Source organism: Tamandua tetradactyla, chromosome 3 (assembly GCF_023851605.1).
Source record: "Tamandua tetradactyla isolate mTamTet1 chromosome 3, mTamTet1.pri, whole genome shotgun sequence".
NCBI lineage: Eukaryota > Metazoa > Chordata > Mammalia > Pilosa > Myrmecophagidae > Tamandua > Tamandua tetradactyla.
In genome coordinates this window covers 216,206,196-216,230,325 of record NC_135329.1, presented here as the reverse complement: position 1 = coordinate 216,230,325, position 24,130 = coordinate 216,206,196, and the positions used below count along the sequence as shown (strand labels likewise).

Sequence of the window (24,130 nt, the reverse complement as noted above, 5' to 3'; positions counted from 1 at the left end):
GGGGACTGTGTTTACAAATCCTTTCATGTTCTTCCTCAGACTTTTGTCTCATTTCTCAGTTTCTCCCGTTAACCCTTTCTGATTGGAAAAAAAGTTAATGTTTTCTTTTCACTTAAACAATAAATAAAAGTAGTATAGGCTTTTATGTGGACTTTCTAAAATGTGAGAAATCTGATCTCAGATTAAAAATTAAATCAGTTTGAAGGAAACACATCTAAGTGATGTGCAGGAAAGTTACACTATGTGATTTGCCAGCTTCTGGGGTCTGTGACCTGCCCTCATTGTCTTTAGAACCACGTGGAACAGGATGGTCAGCTTTGTGCAAAACAAAACTGCACAGGTCATTTTAAATTTTTTAGTAGCCCCATTTTAAAAAAGCAAAAAAGACCAGTTATATAAGTAATCTGGTGTGGGTAACAAATAACCTCCAAACTTCGTGGCTTACCACAGCACACGTGTGGCCTCGGAGCTTCTGGGAGCGGCTTAGCGGGAGGCTGGGAGGGTCTCGTGAGGCTGCAGACAAGACACAGCCAAGGAGACGCCTCGGCAGCTGGAGGGTCTGCTTCCTGCCTCCCTCGTGTGACCGGGCAGCTCTGTCCCTACCCCCATATTGGGCAGCTGACCACTTGGCAGCGGGCTGCCCGGAGCCGCTGCTCTGTGGTGTTTTTATAACCTAATCCTGGAAGTGGCGAGCCGTCACCTGTGCCTTCTTCTCTTGGCTGCGGGGACCAGCTCGAGGACGTGGAGGAGGAGCCTCGACAAAGCGCGTGGACAACAGGAGTCAGGGCCACAGGGCACGGGCTCCCCAACGGAAGATTATTGTTACTGTGTTTTATTTACCCTGCTATTTCCAAATATCATTTCTACATGTCGTCATGTAAAAATGATCCGTGAGGTATTTTGCGTTCTTCTGTCCGTACCAGTGTTCCTAACCCATTGCAGTTAGGCACTTCGCGCAGCCTTCCAGTAGAAGTGGCCATTTCAGGCCCCTGCAGCATGTGTGGTTAGGGCTGCCCTGCTGGACGGGGCAGGTGCAGAGAGAGAAGCCCGCGGGCACAGGCCCCTGCAGCCTCTGTGGTGCTTCTGGACACAGGTCACTCACCCATGGGCAGGTCCTCCTGCCAGGGCCTTGGCTTCTTGAGCCCTGGGCTGGTGGCTGCACCTGCCTTGTGTCCTGCCCCTGCCTGCGATTTCCTCAGCCCCGGGGTGCTGGCTGCCTCCCCGGTCTGTGGAACATGAACAGTCATCGTGGACGAGATGAGGGAAAAGGAAATGTGCCTCCGCAGTTGGTGTCGGTCCCATCTGAAGAGTGACCGGCAGTGCTGCCGTGAGGGAGGTGGGCGCCAAGTGAGCCACCTGGGTCTGCTTGTCCTGAAAGGTGGACCCAGGGGCAGCTCCAAGCCCTCTCCTGGGTGCTAAACCATGGGGTGCACGTCCAGGCTGCACTGTCCTTGGCCTCCGCAGGCTTGGTCTGCAGGCAGCGTGTGCTGAGAAGCTTGTTCTCAGACCCTGAAGTTTGGTTGCTGGTTTCTTTCTCAGTTGTTGTTTTCTGCCTGACTCAGCTGGCCTTCTAATGTCATCACTGGACAGACCAAGGGAAGGTCGCTGTTCCGAGCTGTCTGAAGTTGCGCTTTATCGTGTGTAGCCTTCAGTCTTCTGAGCAGCTTGAAGGCCATGTGTGACGAAGGCCTCACTCGCCCTTCGGAGAAGCTCGAGCACAGCCGTGTGCTTCTGTGCTTGGTCACAGATGTCTCGGGATGTTGGCGGAGAGGCGCACTCGAGCAGTCCGTAAATGCAGCGTCCACCTCTTTCCCTGCACAGAAAGAGAGCACTGGCTGGCAGGGTGGGGTGCTGTGGGTGGGGGCCTCGCTTTGTGGTGGCTGTCATGCCTCTGCTGTGGACGTGACCCGGGTCCTCGGGCAGCCAGGCTGCCCTAGCTGGGGGCTTCAGGCTCAGCCCTGAGCACAGCAGCGTGTGTCAGGTCTGCAGGACTGGGGAGCAAGGTGTGCCCAGGGTCGACCGCAGGAAGTGGCCCCTTGCCTGCCGGAAGACCCAGGGTCAGTTTAAGTTGTCACAGGAAGCTGCCTGCAGTCCCTAGAGTGGCCTTCATTTGCAGGGGCTTTCAGTAACTGCCCACAAAGCAACCCTCAGCAGGCTGCTTATCTTGCTTTGTTTTTGAAACTGTAGCCTGACATTTCTTTGACTCCAAAAAGTGATTTTTAAACAACTTGACCTTTTGCTTGTTGGTCCCTGGAGCATGTGGCCAGCCTGGTGGAACAGGCAGCTCTCTCCTCCTCACCAGCAGTGTTTTTGAACTTCTGCCGTCACAGATCCTCCCTCCATCTCATTTTAGGAATCCTTCTCCCGGAGCAGCCCCTTGTGACAGGGAGGCCCCAGCCCCTGCCCCTGCCCCAGCCCCTGACCTACCTCGCTGCGTGGCTTCACCTGCTTTTGTGCTCCCCCCCTTGCTGCATGCGGCCCCATCCCCGCTCTTGCTGCTGCCTGCTGACTCACGCTTTCCCTGGTTTCCACAGCCCTGTGGACGGTCCCAGCCTCAGGCGCTGGGGCGTTTGGACACAGCACAAGATAGGGGGACATGGGTGCAGTACGGGATGAACAAAGAGTCATGTTTTATGTTCTCACGAATGTATCAGCTGAATTTATAGCTTTTGCCAGAAAAAGGAAATATGCAAGCAATTGAAAAATAAGCAGATCCCTGGAATGTGAGAGGTCATCAGGTTTGGGACTAGGAAGCGAGAGACATAAAGAAGACCCTTGATGGAGCCCCTTCTGGACCACCTTGCTTCCTGGGCCCTGCTCTCCTGCCCTCCCCTGGGGCTTCGGCAGCGGTGTCACCGCTTTGGTTGGAAGAGCCTCGGGTTCCAGTGCCCTCATGTTGGTGCCTGCTGGCTGCGCAGGGGGGCACCAGGCAGCCCTGCCCAGATAGGAGGGGCCCTGGGAGGTTTCACCCCGACCTGCGAGGCTGGCTGTCAGACGCTGCAGGAAGCTGGCTGCAGGACCAGTCGCTGGGTCTGGGCCTCAGGAGCCCTGGAAGGGGCTCAAGGTTACCCTTTCTCTTTCCGTTTCAGTTGTTCGCTTTCTTTTTCGTTCACAATGGAGCATAAAAGTGGTTCAGACTAGTAATTATACCATCCGATAGCAAGCACTTGTTGGATGGTTTAACTCTCCTTCTAAGCCACCATATTGTTGGTGACGTGTGGCAGATTTCTGGAGCACGTGGTCTAATTATGTCCTTGACTCTTCAGTGAATCTGAATAGGATTTCACAATTAAAAAGTAGTTGTTTTGAAACCCAGCTTAAGCTGTGACTTTTTGGTGATTAAGACCTGCCGGCCCCGCCGCCCTGTTCCCCACTGGCCCCTTCCTCTGCAGGCCTGGCTCAGATGGCCTCGCCTCTTCCTTCTGGACATTTCTGCTCTCCCTGGAGGTGGGCCCCAGGTAGGGTCCATAATCACAGCGGAGGCGTGGGTCCGTGCGGGGGCCAAGGAGGGCAGGTGGAGTGATCAGACCCAGATGTTTATCATTCACCCAAGCAGGAGAGTGTGGGCAGCTGAGTGACAGCAATCCAGATGTGCTGCTTTTTCAGTCTGCTGTGCTGTTTAGTTTTTAATTTTATCAAAGAAATAGACATTCCTAATTTTTAAAGTTGAGTAGCAGGGTGAGGCTCACAAAAAGCAGCAGAGCCCCACCTCTCTCTCAACTCCCCTGCCTGGGTTCCTTGTCCCATCTCTTCTGCCCTGGCCTGCTCCGTCCTTCCATTTAGGTTCATGGAGAATCTTCCCCTCTGCAGAATGGCTTAGCGCTTTCTCCTCCAGCCCCAACCCCCACACTCAGACACGCGCAGCCAATACACCGTGAGTCTGATAACACTTATGGCCGTTTTATTAAAGAACTATTCAGTCTTCATTATCCTGCATGTAGATTTTGCTAACTCCCGCATTTCACAGTGTACAATGACTGTCCTTTCATGGACTATTCTTTGTTTTCACTGCAGTTAGTGATTTCCTCTTTTGCCATTTCCTTAGTTTCCCACGGCCATCACAGATCTACCCCCGGCCGGGCCTGCAGAGTGCCCCCAGTGCGGTCAGATGCCGCGGTCATGGTTTCCAGTCTCCCCGTGCACTCGCACCACAAGCAATTTCAAGTGTAATGATTTAATACGTGGCTTGTATTTTGAAGTGTCTGGAATCTGAATCTTTTATGAATTTAGTTCAGGATCAATGATTAAAACATTCATTTTATGTAAAAAGACAGACCATTATGGTGTATAAAACTGGCCAAGGCCCTTTGTGCTTTGAGCAGCAGGTGTTGGCCATTTTATAAGAAGGACTGCAAAGCTTCCCTTACAGGAATGCTTTGGTCAGCTTTTGCTGCCTGACAAGCCACCCAGTTATAGTGCTTAAAGCAGCTGTCATTCGTTTGTTGCTGGGTTGTTCTGCATTTCTTGGGGAGGGCTAACTGCGGCCAGGGGATCTGGAATGGTCTCTCTCCTAGACGGTGGTTAGCAGCCTATTAGTCAGTTACCTGCTGGTTTCAGAGCTCCAAGCTCACCTTTCAGGTGCAGCCTAAACTGACCTGGCCAAAGCCATCTCAGGCCTAACCCCACACGTCACAGGACCAGTCCGCAGTCCCCGGCCTGTGGCCTGTCTGCTCTGTTAAACCATTGCCTTCACCATCTGGTGCTTCGTCTTCCAGAGTCCTGGCGGCAGATCCACTGTGCAGCCTTTCCTGAAGTCCGTTCTTGTGGACTTGTAGGTTTTTTCCAAAGCATTGTTTTACTGGTGTTTTTAAGGGAAGAGTCGAGATCAATGTCTGTATCCAGCCAGCCGTGTTTATGTAAGTGGACATCAGCCTCTTCTTTACCGTGCCTTCCCACTAACCCTTCTCTCAGGGCCCGGCGAAGTGATAAATCCGCTGTTCCCCCAAAGGAACTAGCCCCAGCCAAAGGGCCCTGACACCCAGCGAGAGGGGAAAGGCGCAGGGCCCCAGGGCCTGCAGTTGAGATTCGGGATGAGCCTCTGGGGACAGCCCAGGCAGAGCTGATATGACATGGGCTTATCTTGTTTTCATAAGTATCTCTTTCCAGTTGCAGAAGTCATGGATGTTAATTATTGGATATTGGAATTCCAAAGGAAAAGACGTGACACCAGTGCTAGTACCCAGGAAAGTTACATTTTGAAGTTTATTCTTGCTTATTCTTGCAGTCTCGCGTTATGTAAATTACAAAGGAAAAGATGTGACACCAGTGCTAGTACCCAGGAAAGTTACATTTTGAAGTTTATTCTTGCAGTCTCGCGTTATGTAAATGGTATGTTTGCGTATATCTCCATGCTTGGAATCAAACTCTGATAGATATTTTTATTTGCCATATTGTTAGCATTCCCTGTACTGTTAAATGTGATTTTAATGGTTTCATGTATTGGGTGAGAAATAATGAATTTAAACCACCACTTACAGTTGAACATTAAAATCACATCCCGTTCTTTATCTGTTTTGGCTTCCTTGTGCATGAATCGGGGGTATTTGCCTGGACAAATGGAATTGGTGCTGCTGACCTGTCTCGTACTTTTCTGTGGCTTTTGTTATCGGCTGACGTGGCCCAGAGCCATGTGTGTCTGTACCCCGGCCTATCCCTCGGGCAGAGCTCCAGAGGTGGCCTGCGGCTGCCTCCCCAACACTGGCAGCCCTGCCGGCCCAGCCAGGCCTCACGTGAGGGCAAGGAACAGGGGTGAGGGCCCCCGGCTGCGGTTCTCCCTCTGCAAGCACCACGTTTCCACATTCTAGGACCTTCTCTTTGTGCCACGTTGTTTCTGCATTTCCTTGATTGTTCTTTTGGTCAGTCATAATTTTATAAGTTTATTGGCTGTTTGCATTTTTTTCCTGTATTTTTTCTGCATTTTTTCATTTTCTTTGCTGTCTTTCTGTTGAGATGCTGGTCACTTTCTTACATAGAAGTGCTCTTTATAAATCAACAGCATTATTTCACTGTCCGCCATGTTTTGTTACTTACAGTTAATTTTGTTTATAATTAGATTGTTAATTACTTACCCTCTCCTCATTCATGAATAAAGGCATCCTTTCTAAGCAGGTTAGAAACGCTCTCTCTGGCCCTTTATAACTGTTTGCCCACATTTCCAAGTCTGTCTCTCGCTTTCTCGTTGCTCTCTGCCAGCCCCGGGAGCATTCGATGTGTTTTAGGATCTGACGGAACACCTGCTCTCCCAGCGTGTTTATTCTTTTAAAATTTTCCTTAGCTTGTCTCACCCATTTACTCTACCAGATAAACTTCAGAATCACTTTGCATCAAGATCCCAAAATTATTTTTGGGAATTAATTGGAATTCCATTAAATTAGTATTTTTAATGTTCATTTCTTATCTGTAATGTACTATGTATTTGAAGCTTTTTGTAACCTTACACAAAGCATTGTTTTTATTTTTTCTAAGAAGACTTATAGATTTTATTGGGTATTTTACATTCTTTGCTACTGTTGTGAATAGAAGCTGTTTCTTCATTTAATGCTCTACTATGTCAATGTATAGCACAGCTTCTTGTTTTATTATTTGCTAACTGTGCTGGCTTGAAACTGTTACATACCCGAGAAAACCATGTCCTTCCAGTCCAGTCCTGCGGGGCAGACCTGTTGTTGGGTGGGACTTCTCGATTAGGCTGTTTCCATGGGGATGTGACCCACTCAGTTGTGGGTGGGACCTTTAGATTAGATGGAGGTGAGAACCTGCCCATTCAAGCTGGGTCTTAATCCTTTTACTGGAGTTCTGTATGAAGAGAATATCAGACAGAAAACAGAGAGAGAACTCAGAGCCGACGCAGCGAGCAGAGAGATGAAACCAAGTGACATGTTTGGAGATGCAGAAAGAAATGCCCCAGGAGATGCCAGAAGCTGGGAGAGAAGGGCCGCAGGCATCGCTGTGTACCCTCCCTGTGACAGAGAAAGCCCGGACGTGATCATTCTTTCCTTCAGTGAATGTATCCTCTTGTTGGTGCCTTAATTTGGACATTTCCACAGCCTTAGAAATGTAACTTGTAGTTTAATAAATCCCTTTATAAAAGCCAATCCATTTCTGGATTGCATTCCAGCAGCCTTAGCAAATTGAAACACTAACCGGCCAGTGCAAAATCACTTTTCTTTTAGTTCCAATTATTTTCAAATTAGTTCTTTCATAGATAGACAATGAAATCATCTGCAACTAATCATTGACTCCCTTATTTCTTAACTGCATGGAGGAAAACTTGCTCAGCCGTGTCAAGATCTCTGCATAGTTATCTGCGACACCCCTCCTTGTAGACCCATGCCCACACCTGTGCCCTGGCATTGCAGGGGCTGGAGCCCCTGGGTGCAGGGAGCTTGCGCCCAGATGCCTGATCCACAGCCACAGCCATGTCCACTTGGACCTGAGCCTGCCTCTCTGAAGGGCCCGAGCTCGTGGCTTGGAGGAGGAAAAGGGGAAAAGGTGGCCTTTCTTCCACCAGTCACTCGGGACGTGTCCCCACGAGTGAATCAACACAGGTGGCTCAAGGGATAGAAGGCCTTTCCTGAGTCCCGTCTGCGCAGACTCCCTTGTCTCTGAGAAGGGTTTGTTCACAGGGTGGGTACTGGTTAAATCATGAAAAAACCATCTTTTGAGCAATTTTACAGTTGTCTATTGCCAAGGAGAATTTTGACGGTTGTTGCTCTCAGAAAAACTCGTCTGTGTCTGACGACAGGAGGGGCTCTCCTGGTGCCCGCTGGGCAGTTTGGCCTCTGTGGCTGGGAACGTGGGCTCTGTCTTCATCTTCCTTCCCCGTGCCACCGCTGCATGGTTGTGAGGGCTCGGCGAGGAGCCAGAGAGGAGGGCAGTGCTGTCCATGGGAAATGGACAGCTTCAGTGTGTGTGATTATAAACACAAGACTCAGAACACCCAGAACAGGCACCGCTGCCAGTGGCAGAGTCGCTGCTGCAGGGCTTGTTTCTGGACCCTCAGCCAGGATGCCCGTCCCCTCCTTCCCACAGGAAGCCAAGTACAGAGGCAGGAGAGAAGCTTCCAGAGCCCTCAGACCCTAGTGGCCAGCCCTGGGGACCCACAAACATATTTTTTTTGGTCTTGATGTCCCTTAGTTGATTTTGCATGTACACGCAGTCTCCTGAGTCAGCGGGATAAAAACCAGGGCTCCGTAAGCATCTTCGTGAGAGCAGTCTGGCCCCTGCGTTGGAAGACGCCCTTAGGACAATGTGGTCTCCACGGAATTCTCTCCCGTGCGCCGATCGGGACTCCTCGCAGAACTCTGTCTTTGGGCTTCTCTAAAAAGAAAGATCTCTGAGCTTAGATCTTGATAAGTAAACCGATGGTTAAATGTGAGCACAGAGATAATTGACCTTTAATTTAAGCATGAGTCATTCTGTTGTAGGTTTTTTTGTTTGTCTGCTTGTTTTTTACTTCTCAGCCACTGATACCTTATTTGTTACACTTCTTTTCCCCCTTTTGGTCAGGATCCAGCCACTGGAATTTTTTTTTTTAATTTTTATTAATAAAACTAATCAACATACAATATGAATATTCTTTTTTTCATCACATAGCTGTATATTCATCATCATGATCATTTCTTAGTACATTTGCATCAATTCAGAAAAAGAAATAAAAAGACAACAGAAAAAAAATTCATACCTACCATACCCCTTACCCCCCTTTTCATTGATCACTCGCATTTCAATCTACTAAATTTATGTTAACATTTGTTCCCCCTATTATCTATTTGTCTTTAATCCATATGTTTTACTCATCTGTTGTGTTTTTAATAAGGAGGGCAGAAGTGCGCTGGTGCAGGGAGCTGCCTCAGAGCTGGAATGGACTGCGGCGTGGGCGGGTGGGCATGTGGGAGTGGGAAACCTGCTCCATTCCGCCAGTGCTGGGACGACAGTCACGGGTCAGCCTGGGTTTCCCGGGCTTGCTCCCAGCCCAGCGAGAGAACACTTTCGTCTCTGGTCTGGGTTCAGGGAAGCTGCAGGGGTGCCCTGGGCTCTGGGAGCATCTCCTGCTTGTATGTCTTGGGCACAGACATCCGGGCGCACCTTTGGTGCAGGACCAGCCTCGCAGCAGCCTAGAGCCCTTCCTGTCTGCGGGGTCTCAGGGCCAGAGGTCCAGCGGCCTCCTGAGCCCAGGACTGCCCCCGCACCCCAGCTTGGCATCTGGGGTTCTGATAAACAGTTCTGTTCAGCCTTTCTTCTGTTTACTAGGGGAGTTTTCCATTGAGTCGTGGCATTGTACTCACGTTGCAGCTGTTTGTGGATGTTTGCTGTGATCGTGGCTTTCATCATCGAGGTCGACAGCATGGGACTCTTCATCCACACGTGCTTCCAGCCATGCCCGTTGTGTCTGCTCTGCTGCCACCTCGCAAGTCCTGTGCTGCCAGCACCAGAACCCCATGGAGCCGTGGGCCCACGAGCCAGAGGCTGGGGGCTGCCCAGGCGGGACCTGGCTCCTTCCCAGGCCCTAATGGCAGCCCCCACAGTGGCTCGGGAACTGGCAGGGTCAGGGCTGGCTGGGTCCCTCTCTCAGAGCCTGCCGTGGCAGCAGAGTGGCGTGTGCTCAGCCTCCTCCCTGGGGTGCCCTGTCAGCTGGCCAGGGCCTCCCTGGCGGGCACCGCTTCTCCCCAAGTCTCTGCTGGTAGCAACCTGCAGCCCCCTTTCCTGGTCCCGGCACACTTGTCCAGTCGTTTTCTCAGGGTAAGCTCCTCCATTTAAGGACGATGTGTGCATGCTGCAAAGTTTAATGTGTCTTGCCAAACACAGTCCTCCATTAAGGTCTTACCTCTACCATGGTGTGTCCTGGGTGGTCCTTTCCCTCCCTGGCCTCCCAGGAGGCTCCCAGTCCTGTAGGGGGGAGATAAAACCCACTCCCACGTCCTTGTATTTGCAGGCTCTTTTTCACTTTTTCTACTAGTCAGGCTGAGTGGATATGGGTATGAATGCATGTCATTATATACCTTTTAGTGTGATGCGTGCTGCTTCCAGGGGTCGGGCAGGGTTTTAAGAGTCAGGTAATTGGTGGTGCAGCTCTGTGCCTGGTTTCATGGAGGCAGGAGCCTGGGCTGGGCTGTTTGCTCTCTTCTTCTGCCTGCCCAGGTGGCCGAAGGCCTGTTGCGGTCCGCTGGCTACCTGTCCCCCGAGGCACCTGCTCCTGGTCCGTGGGCGCCCAGGCCTGCCTTGACCTCTGAGGCCGGGAAGCTCTGCACTGCACAGCCCAAGGCCTGCTCAGGTTGTCGCTGCTGCGCCAGCCCCGTCAGTGAGCGCATGGGGACGCAGGCATCGGCCTGCGCTTTGTGCTGAGCTGCCCAGCTTAGCCTGGTGCTTGGATGCCCTGACCCTGGGTAAGGCTGCCACACCCCCTTCCCGGGTGTCCTGCTCCCCTCTCGCTGTGGAGCACAGTACACTGCACACTGCCCAGGCAGCAGCCAGACTAGTCCTTGCTCTCTGGAGCCTTTTCTCACATAGTGTGAAGAGACCTGGGCACGGCTTTGTCCACCCCTCTGCCTGAGCTTCCCCTCATCAGTCACCGCTGTCTTTCTCCAGCTCACCGAGCACCTGCCATGTCCTGACCTGAGTCTGTAGGCAGCATGGAACCCCGAGTGGGGGTGTCTCCAGGTAGCCGTCCAGCCTTGAAGGAGCCAAGCTTTCCCTCCAGGGAAGAGGAGGCAGCTTCCGGAGCTGACCTTTGGCCTGCAGACGGGGCTGAGAGGGAGCACCAAGCACCAATCACCCTGAGGTGTGCAGGTGGCCGTGCCATGGCCAGAGGCACCAAAGGAGGCCACCTGTGAAGAGAAGACAGAATAGACAGAACAGAGGAACGGTGGAGGGCTGGAAGACAGGACTGAGGAACTCCCCCAGAAGGAAGAAGCTGTAGATTTAAGGCAGTATGGAAGGAAAGCTGAGAAATATGGAAAAATCCAAACAAAGAAAACCCAGCCAGGCTGACTCTTTCTCAGCATGCAGCTGGCTCCTCCAGCGTGGCCTCCTTCTGAGCAGCAAGCCCCTCCCTGACTCTCCCTGCGCCCTAGCATGACCCCTCAGATGACACCTGGATCCTGACCCCGGCTGGGCAGGTGGTATCGCCTCCCAGCCACTCCTGCTGATTCTCCCCACCCCTCACTGCCCCTCCCCTCCTGTAAACTTTTACCTTCCCCCCTCCACCCCAGGTGCCTGGCACCCACCTCCTGCCCCGAGGCTCCCTGCCCTCTGCCTGTCCTGCCCCGTGGCCAGGGAGCCCTCTCATGCATTGTTTGTGGCCAGTGCAGGTTTGCATGGTACTTTGCACTTGATGGATTTTGCTTCTATGTGTGTGTTCGTCGCAGTTCCTGGGAGGTGGCATTTCATCAGATGAGAGTGGGTCCCAGGCCTGGCAGCCCCCCAGGAACCCCATGTGCTGTGTAACTTTGGGTGGGCTGCTCAACCTTTCTGTGTCTCTCTGCCCTTCCCCCTGGGTGGGCAGGACAGGAATTGGGCTGTGATGAGCTTGCACTGTGGGGGAAAGGTGCCCTGCCCCTCCCTGCTGCCCTGCCCCTCACTTTGCCCTGCCCTGGGCATCGCTGCCCCTCCCCTCCTCCCACAGCTATGGCCTGGGGTTCCGGGCGGTGCTGGCCCTGCTGGCTCATGAAAGCACTTGCCCAGCCTAGGGCCAGGCATCTCTGATGCTGGCCTTCCCTCAGGTGCTCCTGCCTGTCTCTGTGACGCTGAGGTCCGACCTGGGTAGGAGCAGTGAATGCCAGGCCCTCAGGGGCTTCGATTGGGGCTGGCTATGCCACGAGGCAGGATGGAATAACCAGGTGGGACAAAGAGACATGATGGTACGTCTCCCATTTTAATCCAGTGAGATAAAGTTGGCTGCATCTTGGAGGGCCCATGAAGAATGGCATTTCAGTCCCAAATAGTCCATAAAAACTGTGGCCAAATAGCAATGTTTCTGTCGGTCAGCAGCTAGTCCCATGAGAAGAGAAGACCCCTTATTTATTTCACTCTTGTTGTCAAATAGTGTGTTCCGGCACAGGAGGGTATTGGGCCTGCCCTGCTCTACGTCAGGAAAGTAAGGGTGCTCCTCCAGAGCCCCTGCAGTGCCTCCGAAGCACCTGCAGGCCAGCGTGTCCCAGGGCACTGCTGGCAGCACCCACCTGGCCTGGCTGCAGCCCAGAGGTGAATCCTGTGTTCCTGTGAACTGACTCCATCAGTTTCTGAAACCCTGCCCTTTAAGGCACACGTGAAGTCTGTGCACTTGACTTTCAGTTTAACCTTTTCAAAGTGACACAGTAAAGTTGCTGGCAAGATTAGCCATCATTGCCTGTCCCTTCCCTGCTGAACGGCGACAGGCAGGGAGCCCCTGGGAGCAGAGGTGTGGAGGGAGAGTGTACCGGCCACCACCCTCACCGCACCCCCTTTATTTGGAAAGTTCCTCTTAAGATACATGTTCATGTGAATTGTTAGAATAGACAAGGACTCCCTCATGCCTCCTTTCCCTGGCCTGCCTGTGAGTCCCATGACCAGTGGGTCCCTGGCCCAGCCTGGACCTGGAGGGGCACCTCCCACCCACGGAGCAGCAGGTTGTCTCTGTGCAGTCCGCTCAGGCCCCTGGGCCCTGTGTGCGTGTTTCTGTCGCGGCATCCGCCTCGGCTGTCTGCTGGCAAGTGGAGGAGGAGGAGGCCTCGCCCTTGCTGGTCAGCCACCTGGTACTGTCCGCTGGGCGCCTGCCCCTCTGAGCAAGGGCTGCATCCACTCATCGCCTGCCCTTCCCAGAGACCCGGGGGTAGGAATCAGTCTTTTCAGTAATAGGATCATGGCTGGGTCTTTTCAACCTATTCTTATTTTCACATTGGCCACCGTGAGCTGATAGCTGATTTATAATCAGAAACGTAATCTTGGCTTTCAAAAGCCTGTGAGGCATCAGTGCCCCCTGTTCTGAGGTGGGACGCTGGCTCTCAAGACACCGCCTTGCGCAGGTGCACGTGCAGGACCCTGCCGCCCCCGCCCCCGGAGCTCCCCGGGCCTCCTCAGGCCCCAGAGCATGACTTCTTTAAAGGTGGGCACTGGGCCTGAGAGTATGTTGCAGAACCCCCAACCTTCGGTCTTCGGTTGGTGTGAGGGCATCATGATTATTACTGTGCTTGATATTGAACTTGCCATCGGCCTCCAGGCTTGCTGGCATCCCAGGTGACCAGCCAGCGGCAGGGCCCCTAAGCCGTGGACGTGTACCAGTTCCCAACTTGGGTCATTCCAGTATAGTGACTTTTAGTTAAGTTTATTTATTCAGGTTAAAATCTGGCTTGGTATCCGCTCAGATATTTGTATATTAAATCCCAATGTGAGAGTCAAAAAAGCTAGATTTGGGGGTTCTATATTTGATTGAAATCTCAGCATTAGCTTAAAAGTAAATTTAATGTTAAATTCTGCTTAGAATAATGGGATCCATTATTATTAGTTTTGTTTCTCTCTGGAAAATTTTCTCTCTGAAAAATTAGGAGTACTCGTCTTATTTTAAATTGTTTATTATAGTTTCAGAATACAAAAAGTAGTTTATTTAATTACATTTCTTTCAACAGCTCTCCTTGCCCCATAGGATGGATATTCCTGTGCATTACCCGGGTCAGTGAGGTAGAGTCGCAGATGCCTTCCTGGAGTTGCCTGAGATCTCCCCGTGCCACCTTTTATAGCCTCTGCAGGGCCTCCCTGGAGGCCTGTTCATTCCTTCCCCACCTGGGCAGGTGGAGGAGGGTGGGAAGGTCACCTGGCAAACATGCCGGCAGTGAAGGGGCTGTGGAGTGAGCAGGAATGGAGAACATGCACACAGGTCCTCTGTCCGTTGCAGTTCACCTTCCGCTCCCAGAGCTGTGGGTCGAGGGGTGGGTGGCTTTGTCAGCAGGTCAGGAAGAGCAGACCTGAAACGGGTAGACCCGTGGAGCCTCATCTTTGGTGCTTTGGCTTTAGTACTCCCGCCATCATCTCTCATAAATCTGATCATCCACGATTACTATCTGAATGCAAAGAAGAATTAGGGCATACCGCATCACTGTCAGCCGTTTTGGGGGACTCAGCACAGGTGCTTGCAATTGCTACCTTCCTTTAAACTCCACAATGATACTGGTTTTCGGGGAGTTTTGTTGTCCTGCCAATTTTTTTTTTTTTGTATCTTTTTTTAATTGTGAAATATATACAAAAAAAGCCAATGTATTTCCAAGTACATTTTAACAAGTAGTTAAATAACAGATCTCAGTTTGGTTTGGGTTACAGTTCCACAATTTCAAGTTTTTCCTTCTCACTGCTCCAAGGCACCAGAGACCAGAAAGAAGTATCAGTATGACTCACCAGTCACACTTCTTTGTTAAATCCTAAGGTCTTCGTTATAGCTCCTCCTCCTCCTGTGGTCCTTCTCCCAGTCATCAGGGAGGTGTGGGTTATGCCAGTTCTCTTTCAGGGTGGAAAGGGGTGCCGACAGTGTGACAGGTGGAATCAGTTGAGGCTCCTGGACAGACCGGTCCCTCTGGCTTCAGGACTTACTGGCCTAGGAACCATCAAAAAGTTTTAGGTTTCTGAAAAGTAAACTAGGTGCTTGCAGCTTTTGTAGGATCTCAGATAGAGCCCTGCGGGTTCTCTAGAGTTAACAGGAATGACACTGCTTGTGATTTGGCAAACCATAGCAATTAGCAATCTCTAGCTGAAGCTTGCATAAGAGTAGCCTCCAGAATAGCCTCTCGACTCTATTTTGAACTCTCTTAGCTACTGATACCTTATTTATTTACATTTCTTTTCCCCTTTTTGGTCAGGATGGCATTGTTGATCCCACAGCCAGACCAGGCTCATCCCTGGCAGTCGTCTCCCATGCCGCCAGGGAGACTTTCACCCCTGGGTGTCATGTCCCATGTAGTGGGAAGAGCAATGATTTCACTTGCAGAGTTGGGCTTAGAGAGAAAGAGGTCACATCTGAGCAACAAAAGAGGTCCTCTGGAATTAACTCTTAGGTACAATTTTAGGTAGGCTGAGCTTCTCCACGACAGAAATAAGCTTCACGAGAGCAAGCCTCAAATCAGGGGCCTCAGTCCCATTCTGAGCACCCTGTTTGGGTTGTTTGCGTGATCTATGCAGACAGGTTGAGTTAGAGTGTGTGCTACAGGAAATTTGAGTTGTTTGCATGGTCTGTGCAGACTGACTGAGTTGGAATGTGCGCTACAGGAAATTTAGGGTTTGGACAAAATAAAGCTCTCCTCTTTGGATTGATATGTAGGTGCAATTCTAAAATACAGACGTAGTCATCCTTTGCCCTGTATCCTGAGTTACCTTAGTCCCAACCGGATCAGCTTCATCCGTACCTCTCATTGAAGCCTGATGTCTTTGACAGTTGTGGGTAGCAGAGCTGACTGTCAGAGCTGCACACCTCCTCCTCTGAGTCTTAGGTGCCACTCGGGTACCCAAGGTTCCAGGGAGGTACCAGGTTCTACACAGCATCTCAGAATCTAGAAATACCACTTAAAGCTCAGGATGAATGTACTTGTTATAAGAGCTTACAATCTAGGTCCCAATTTTCTTATAAATATTCTTTAAAACAGACCATGCAATATTTGTCCTTTGTTTCTGGCTTATTTTGCACAATATGATGTCCCCAAGGTTCATTCACCTTGTCTACTTCATGACTTCGCTTCCTTCTGTAGCCACACAGTTTCCATCATATGTATACATCACAGTTTGCCCTTCTGCTTTTCAATCAATGTCCCTCCAGCCACCTCCATCCATTGGGCATCATGGATAATGTCTAAAATAAACAATCCGTGTCTCACAGTGCCCTCACGTAGTTGTACAGTCAACATCACTCTCAAGTTTAGGCACTTTTCATTGCTCTACAGAGGAAAATGACAGATAAACACATCCTCACCAAAGAGAAAATCCCAAATTCCCCTTAACTCTTGTCACTCCCTCCTGCCAATTATTAATCCCTGGTGTTGCTATGGTACTGGTGATGTCTTCCTGTTAACTATAGAACATAGCATGCAATACTAGTTTTCCCCCATACCTCTCTATTATTGACTTTTTTGCATGAAATGGTTCATGCAAAGTTATTTATATTTGTAGCGGTAATCGGTGAGAAACAAAGCTGTATATATCCCCTTTCAATCACATTCACCTTCAATAGGCATTATTACCTGTAATCCCACTAATGAGCTACCGCCCTTCTATCCATTCCCGTACATCCAGGTTCACCTCATATCCTGCCAACTTTGGTGCATAGTGTCTGGGGTGATTGTTTGCAATCTTCTTGTAATGGCAGTTGAGAGGTCACGCTTTCCTTCTCCATTCTGGCTGGAAGGTAAATGTGCGCCTGCATGAAGAGTCTTTCAGGTCTGCGTCTTGTTTGTGTGTTCACGTGAACAGTGCACAGTCAAGGGGGCACAGGGCTGTGCAGAGCACCTGAGGGCGGGGCCAGAGAGATGGGAGCGTCTTACCATCTCCATGGCAACTGTGCAACCGGAGAGACTCTGGGGGTGCCTCCGAGAGACACTGGACACAGCCCTGGGCTGGGGACACGCTGGCTTGTACAGGCTGACACACGTGTCCAACAGAGTGCACTGACGTGCACGGCTCTCCTCCAGAGCAGGCATGACTTCCCCATCTGCTCCTCTGTGCTCGGAACCCCTGGACTGAGTGTCTTTGGAAGCCTTCACTCTTGCATCACAGTGAGGTCACTTCTGTTTCCTCTTACAAAGTAGGAAACACTCTTGAAAGCATTAGCAAAGTTCTTGACCTAAACTTACTGAATCCTGCGTATACTGAAGCTGAGTTGTGTTGGCATGAGGAAACTTAATAGATGCAGCTGTGGGTAGCAAGTCATACAAAATTAGGAAACCACTTTTGAGATTTAAAGTGGTTAGAATTCATTCCTCCATCATATTCGATTTGTGTTTATGTCCATAGAGTTCATTGCATTGCTCATTTTGATGACATTTGCATAGAAACAGTGTTGTGTGTGGCTGCCACCTCTCCAGGTAAGAACCCAACAGTGACAGCAGCAGCTGTGGGGATGATGGCGGCGAGGATGGCAGTGGTGTTGACGACGACGTGAAGTGCAGGGCTCGGTGCCCGCCCTGCTCCGCACATGCTCTGAGGGTCTCACAGACAGCGTCTCATGTAACCTCACAAGAGCCCTCGTGAACAGGTCGTGCTACTAAACTGGGGCGCAGAGAGGTTAAGTATTTAGTTACCAAGGTGACCCAGATCAGCAGGTGGCAGGGCCAGGACACTAGGGCAGGCAGTCTCCCTCTAACCGCTGTGCTGACATGCCACTCAGAAGTTGCCCGAGTTGTCACGGAGCAGGCGAGTGAAGGAGTGGCAATAAGGAAGGGCCTGGGGAGTATTTGCTTCTCTGTGAGCCATTGTCCCCAGAAGTCCACGGCCCTTGAGTGAGCACCGGTTGCAGAGCCCACCACCTGTGGGTCCTTCTTCTGGCTCCCAGGCACACGCTGCCCCCACCGTGGCCGGACGGACATTCTTGGACTTTTGGACTCAGCTCACGGCATCCTCGGTCATCTGGACCCAGTGCCCCTGTGTGCACACCGTGTCCACCTGGACACCGTCGGGGCCCACAGCTGCCTGGCCTCCCACCCCTCCCTCCCTCACAGGCCTAGGTCTGCCACCTCTCTAGCGGCTGCTCCTTGTGCTCCCAGCAGGGAGGAGCTCCTCCTCGGTGAAAGGCGGCCGGTGAGCATGTCCGTGAGCACCTTGTCTTCTTCCTGGAGAGCGGGCAAGCCCGTGGGAACAGAGACGGCAGGTCCCCGTTGGCTGTGTGCCTGCGTGTCTATGACGAGTGTGATCTGGTGTCCTGGTTTGGGCCTCTGCGGGCGCTGCTGGAGGGCCAGCACTGAGCTGGACAGTCAGCCGCACCCCGCAGACCCCTCCCAAAGGTAGAGGCCAGGGCCTCCTCCCGGGGGCCCACCAGTTGGGTGGGGGTGGCTTTGGAAGGGGGTCTGCTCCTCCTTCCACATGGACAGGGTGGTGGGTGGACTCCTCTGGCTCACCTGTGGTCGTGGACAGGTTTTGTTGCTCTTTTGCGAGTATCATTGTTTTTGGCAGGAACGTGTGCTTCCACTCCTGGGTTGTAGGCTCAGAGAGTGATAGAATGAGAACTTCCACCTCTTAAAATTACCTTGTGGAGAGTAGTTTCAACATTTTTGATATGGTATGATTTGAGTTTCACAGGAGACACGATGTGTGTAAGTGAAGTGTTGCATCGCAAACCTGCAGTCGTGTTTTCTTAATTTACACGTTGCTTTAGTTGGTAGCAGAAACTTGGTGCTTTACAAAGGACTAAGATAATCAAAGACTGTCCTGGGAACTGACCCAGGAGGCGGAGTCAGGCGAATGGAATGGAGACCACGTCCTCACCCACCAAAGGGCCTCCGGCCAGTGGGCTTTCTTTGCAGCCTTGACCCTTCCAGAACCTCCTGGGGGTAAGGTGACTGCCCAGCCCGTCCACATGGGCTGTGGGCCCAGACGCAGTCCCTGAGGTTGGGCCCAGAGGGGCCACGGACATTTCTGGAAGTGTGGGGGTGTGACAACGGTGTCGTGAGCACTTGTCCTGGGTGCTGGGCTGGGCATGTGGGGCTCACCTGGCACCAAGGTGGGGAGTACCGGCAGTGTCCCCCCCAGGGCTGGCGGGCATGGTTCGATTGGGATGCCCAGAACTGTGTCTTGGCAGATTCTCTGCTTTTCAAAAAGGAAGCAGCCAGATGTGGGAGACGTTCCTGGACGTGCCTCCCTGCAGTCTGCTCCCTGAATGGCCCTGGTTGTTCAGTAGATACCACTGCAGGGGGCAGTGCCCACAGGGAGGGTGGCATGCTAGGACAGGGTGGTGCCCACAGGGAGGTCAGCACACCGACACAGAGCGGTGCCCATAGGGAGGGTGGCACACTGGGACGGGTCGGTGGCTCTGTTTCTGCGTGTTGGCATCTGTATTTCCATGGGCATGGGGATGCTGCCCAGGTGGTGGGGCAGTGGGTCCGTGGCCCCGCCCTCACACTTGGTGTGCTTTTCTCTGCCTGTATTTGCTAATGCCTTTAACCTTTCATCTTTTTTTTAACCTCAAGCCACTTCTATATTCTTTTTTTAATCTGTTATTACTGTTACAAAACAAAAATGTGTTTGCTGTAGAACAATTAGAAAATGCACACAGGGCTCCACCATGAACATTTCCAGATGGGTCATTTCTGACAGCTTCTCGCACCCACCTGGGTTTGCAGGGCGGGCGCACAGCGGGTGGATACCTACCGCCTCCCGGGCTGCGGCTCAGCTGCTGTTGAGGGTACAGCTCTGGGCCCACCTGTCTGCCCAGGTGGGTCAGGACCCCACTCCTCCATGCCCCAGCCGAGCCCTATTGGGCTCCTTAGTCTCCCTGTGCCTCGGTTTCTCTCTTGGTATAATAGTTAGCACGACAACCATGAGGGTCTGTTTTGGCATTGTCCGTCTGCTGAGTGTGGTTGAAGGGCTGCTTGCTCAGCCTCCTGTTGTCATACCTTTGGAGTGCTCACCTTTGGGGCTGGGGGTGTGATGCGTGTTAAACCTCATTAGTAGACGTCCCGTGGCCACCAAGCTTTCTTGTGGGATTTGCCTACTGCCCCACCGCTTCCCGCCCCCCTCCTTCCACAGGGGTCTGAGGGCTCACGCTGTACCCAGTCCCATGCAGGACCCAGTCCCTGCCCTGTTGGCAGGACAGACAAAAACTCAGGTGACCCAGCAAGGAACCCTAGCCCTGACTTCACAATGCAGTGCGCGCACCTCAGCGCCCCAGGGAGGCGGGAGGCCGCCCCATGAGAGCCCCGGCCGCTCCCTCCCAGGCGGGCACCGAGAGGCACACAGGGCCCTCCAGGTCACAAGCAGTGGCCAGTGGCTTGTAGGACAGTCCTGGGCACATGCACGGCTGGGAGGGCCGAACTCCAGAGCAGCTGCACTGTTTGAGGAGAACCCCTTTTGGGGTGGCCCGTGAGCTGTGCCCTTTCCCACACGCCCTCAGCAACAGCGGGGCTCTTCTCTTCTCCGTCATGTCCAATGCAAAAGGTCAAAATGGTGTTTGACTGCAAGTGAGGTCAAACATTATTTCCCATTTAGTTTTAACCTCTTATCTGAAATCTCGTATTCTTCTTTGCTCATCTTTTCTTTGGGGCTGTTTACCATATTCCTATAAATTTATAACAACTATTTATATATAAAGTACATATGAATGTCATAAAATTTTAGTTTTTTTCCTCTGTAATTTTTACATTTTTATTTTGTTTCTGTTGTTAATCGTAAAGACATTTAAAGTGCTTGTGTAGTCAACGATGATTTTTGAGCATTTGAAATGTAATTTATATACAGCAGAGTGTGCAACTATGAAGTATACGGTGCAGCATGCTTTGACCTTGAGGACACCACGTGGACACTGTCCCAGTGAGGACACCGCGTGGACACTGTCCCAGTGAGGGCACCACATGGACACTGTCCCAGTGAGGCACTGGAGAATCCTGTCACCCCAGAAAGTCCCCTCTGTCCTCCTGCCTCACCCTAAGAGGCAGCCTTCTTTTGATTTTTATCATCACAGATAGATGATATCATAGAACTTCATAAAATTAGAATCCTACACTTTGGCCCTTTCCCACCCACCTTAGCAACACATTAGATTTGTTTATTTTTCTTGTTTTGCAGTTCTTCCATGTTTTTTCATGCGTCTGCAGTATGAATACCCCGTGCTTTCTGTGTTCACCTGTTGAAGGATGTTTGGGTCATGTCCACTTTGGGCTGTTGGAGCAGAGCTGCTGTGTGCATTCTTGTAGAGGTCTTTTTGTAAACAAGTGTTTTCCAATCCCTTGGGTAGATATCTTGAAGTGAAATTGTGGGGTCTCAGCGTAGACGTGTGTTTGACTTTATAAGAAATGCCAGTTTCCCAAAGTGGTGATAGCATTTCACTCATTCTTTTGTGTCATTTTCAAAAAGGTGTTCCCAAATTGCAAGATTATATTAATATCTATGTGTATTCTCTGCCTGGCAAATTTACTGGTTTTTCTTTTCAGTTTTAGTATGTGAAAGGTGGGCTGATGCATATGACTTTGAGCAGCCATGCCTCCTCTCCTGCCAGGGTCAGAAGCTTGCACTCTCCTGGGCACAGCAGGCAGGTGACAAGCCGTGCTTGGCTCAGGGATGTGGTCGGCCTCTGCTGGTTTTCCTGCGTGTCTGTTTTTGCCTTTCCTTTGGGGCAAGGTGCTGACCTTCTTTGTCTCCCCCTTCCCTGCTCGCAGCAACAGCAGGAGATGCTGGCAATGAAGCATCAGCAAGAGCTGCTGGAGCATCAGCGCAAGCTGGAGCGACACCGCCAGGAGCAGGAGCTGGAGAAGCAGCACCGAGAGCAGAAGCTTCAGCAGCTCAAAAACAAGGAGAAAGGGAAAGAGAGTAAGTGGACGCAGAAGGCCGTCCTGGCACTCCCTGGGGCGCCTAACGGTGGTCCCCCCTCTGGCCCTGTGCTGGGACTGTGCTCTTGGCTCACAGAGCAGTGTCCAGGAAGCAGTCCGTCTCCCTGGGGTCCCTGTGCACGCTGGCACTTGGCCTGGCCGTGCGTTTCAGGAGTGATGGTCCCCGGTTTATCTTCATTGGGGCCTGTGGGATTCCCTGTGAAGATGGGAACAGGGTGTTCAGTACTGACTCCTGGTTTGACGTAAAGATCTGAAAGACTACTTAGTAGAATTCCTAAGTGATTTACAAATTTTTAAAACCGTAAATCATACCAAGTGCATGGTGAATTTCATGAATTTTCATCTGTGAGCTTTGTTCTGAAGTTTTCAAAGTCCTTTTCTGTTGAGAGCGTTTTGTGAAGACCTGGAGGCCGCCTGCAGGTCAAGCCCGTAGCCGTGGAGGAGGCCCTGCTCCACACTGACCAGAGTGAGCTTGTCCAGTTGGCTCTTTGGCCTCCGTTTTTCCTTACATGGTGGCTAGGCTTGTCCACCTTACAGTGGTGCTGTCGGTTCCCTTCTAAGGAACGGCCCGAAGTGACAGTAGCCAGAGCCAGGACCATCGGCCCTTCTTCCACTTTGGATAATCAGGGGGAAAAGGTGGCAGGCCCTCCTCTGACGGGACTCAGAGCACAGCTGGACGGGACTCAACACATGCCGTCTCAGCCCTGGGCACCCCCACCTGTGCCGGGCCAGGGTCCTGAGTGTCCCTCCCAGGCTGGTCATTTTTGTTTTTTATTGTTATTAATGTACTGTTAACCTCAGTCCATGGCTGATATCAGGTTCACTGTTCCTCCCAGATTTTGATGAGAAGACCTCTTTGCCCAGTGGGTATCTGTGCTCCCTTCCACCCACAACTTGGTGTAAACCATACACCTGGGCCTAGTGGGCAGAGCGACTGGACAAGCACAGGCTCTGCAAACCATAGGCCAGTTCTTTTCTGTCGGTTTCTGCCAGAGACTTCAGTGCTTGATTGAGATGTCTGTTCCAGTGTAATACTGGAAATAAGTCAAGGTGCAACTTTCCCACAGGTCACAGGATGGGGCCAGTGAGTAGGTCCATTTGTTTTTGTGGCATTGGAAGGCTTTTGCACACCCCTTCGGTGCCAGGGAAGGGCACTTGCAGGTGCGGATCACTTCACCTGGTCTGCAGAGCCTCTGCTCAAGCCCCGAGCGGCCACGCCGCTGAGGCTTCCTCTCCAGGGCGGTGTGCTGGCACCTCTCTGTCCCTCTGCAGGGACTGTGGTGGCCCCTTGGAGCCAGCCCTGGCACAACATGGGGTGCACGCTAGTCCCCGTCCCGTGCAGTTGAGCTAACATCCATTCTAAAATCATCTGCGGCTTCCAGTATTTCCTAGTAAAATGTTTTCAACTTCTTATTACAGTTTTGAGAACTTCACTCTTCAAAATTCTAAATATTGAGTAGCTATAAAAGCAGATGGAAGGCATATACTGGGTCACAAATCAGTGAAGACTCTGGTCCTGTCCTCACCATCTAGGAAGGACGCTCCCACTCTTTGCAGTTCTCTGCGTGCCCTCCCTGACCTCGACCTCTGTCCTCCCCCTTGGAGGTAGCCACTAGCTACAATGTTGTGTTTCTTTTTCCTCTGTGTCATTGTGGTTTTATCATCTTTGCATCCCAAAACCAGATATTATTTACTTTTACATGTCTTTTAACTGTATAGATGGCCTTAAACAATGTATATTCTTTTGCAGCTCACTTTTAACTCAGCTTTTGTTTCTGATATCATCAATTCTATAACATGGGCGAATGTAATGTGATTATTTTCACGATCTACCTATCTCTTCTACTTCTGCCTGCTGTTGGGTTTGCGCCCAGCGTTTGGTTACGGGCAAGCTGGGTGCTGAGATGTGCCCCTGCACCTCTGTAATGCGTCCCTGGTGGGGACAGGCACGGTCCCAGGGCTGTGCGTTGCCTGTTTTACCAGATGTGCCTGTCAAGGGTCCATCAGCAAGGTGGAACCTGTAGAAGACAGAGGGAAAGAGACTCACTGCAGAGAATTGACTTACGTGGTTGTGGAGACAGTGAGACAAGCCTGAAGTCCATGGGGCAGGCTGGCAGGAAGGGCGGCTGGAACTTTCTGGTGCTGGGCTGGGCTGGGGCCGAAAGTGCAGTCCACGGCAGATGTCCTTTACCAGAGGAGCCTCGGCCCTTGGGCCTTTAAGCGAGCGGGACCAAGACTATCACCTTACTCAGAGCAGCTCGAGTCACGTCTCGGACCTGAATACATCTGCAGAATACCGTCACAGCCGTCTGTAGATGCGTTTTTGGGGACTGCAGCCTAACCACGTGGACACAACAAAAGACCATCACACTAGGTAACGCCGTGTTGTTTTCCAGAGCGTTTGCACAGATTCACACTTCACCCAGGGGTAGACAATTCCAGGAAGCAGGAAGTGAGGGTGTGAGATGAGCACATATCTGGGAGAAAAACTTTCCATGCTGAAGGAAAGAGGGAACAGAAAGCAGAGGAGGGGAGGAGGGGCAGTACTCTGCCCTTTCCAGGACTCTCTAGGATGACCAGGGAGGAGCGGGCCTGGGGTTCTGGCGAGTGGCTCTTCTTCCAAGGCGGTAGGGAGGAGCGGGGGG

The 24,130-nt window shown here is 51.6% G+C and overlaps 1 protein-coding gene across 15 annotated transcripts in view; it reads left to right on the top strand.

Annotated features, from left to right (window-relative positions):
- Positions 1–24,130, top strand: part of HDAC4 (histone deacetylase 4) — a 410,616-nt gene that overhangs the window by 271,178 nt on the left and 115,308 nt on the right. For all 15 annotated transcript variants that reach the window (XM_077155606.1, XM_077155607.1, XM_077155612.1 and 12 more), the window contains one exon: positions 21,315–21,465. In XM_077155606.1, coding sequence (XP_077011721.1) covers positions 21,315–21,465 — 151 coding nt within the window. The remainder of the gene's footprint in view (positions 1–21,314; positions 21,466–24,130) is intronic.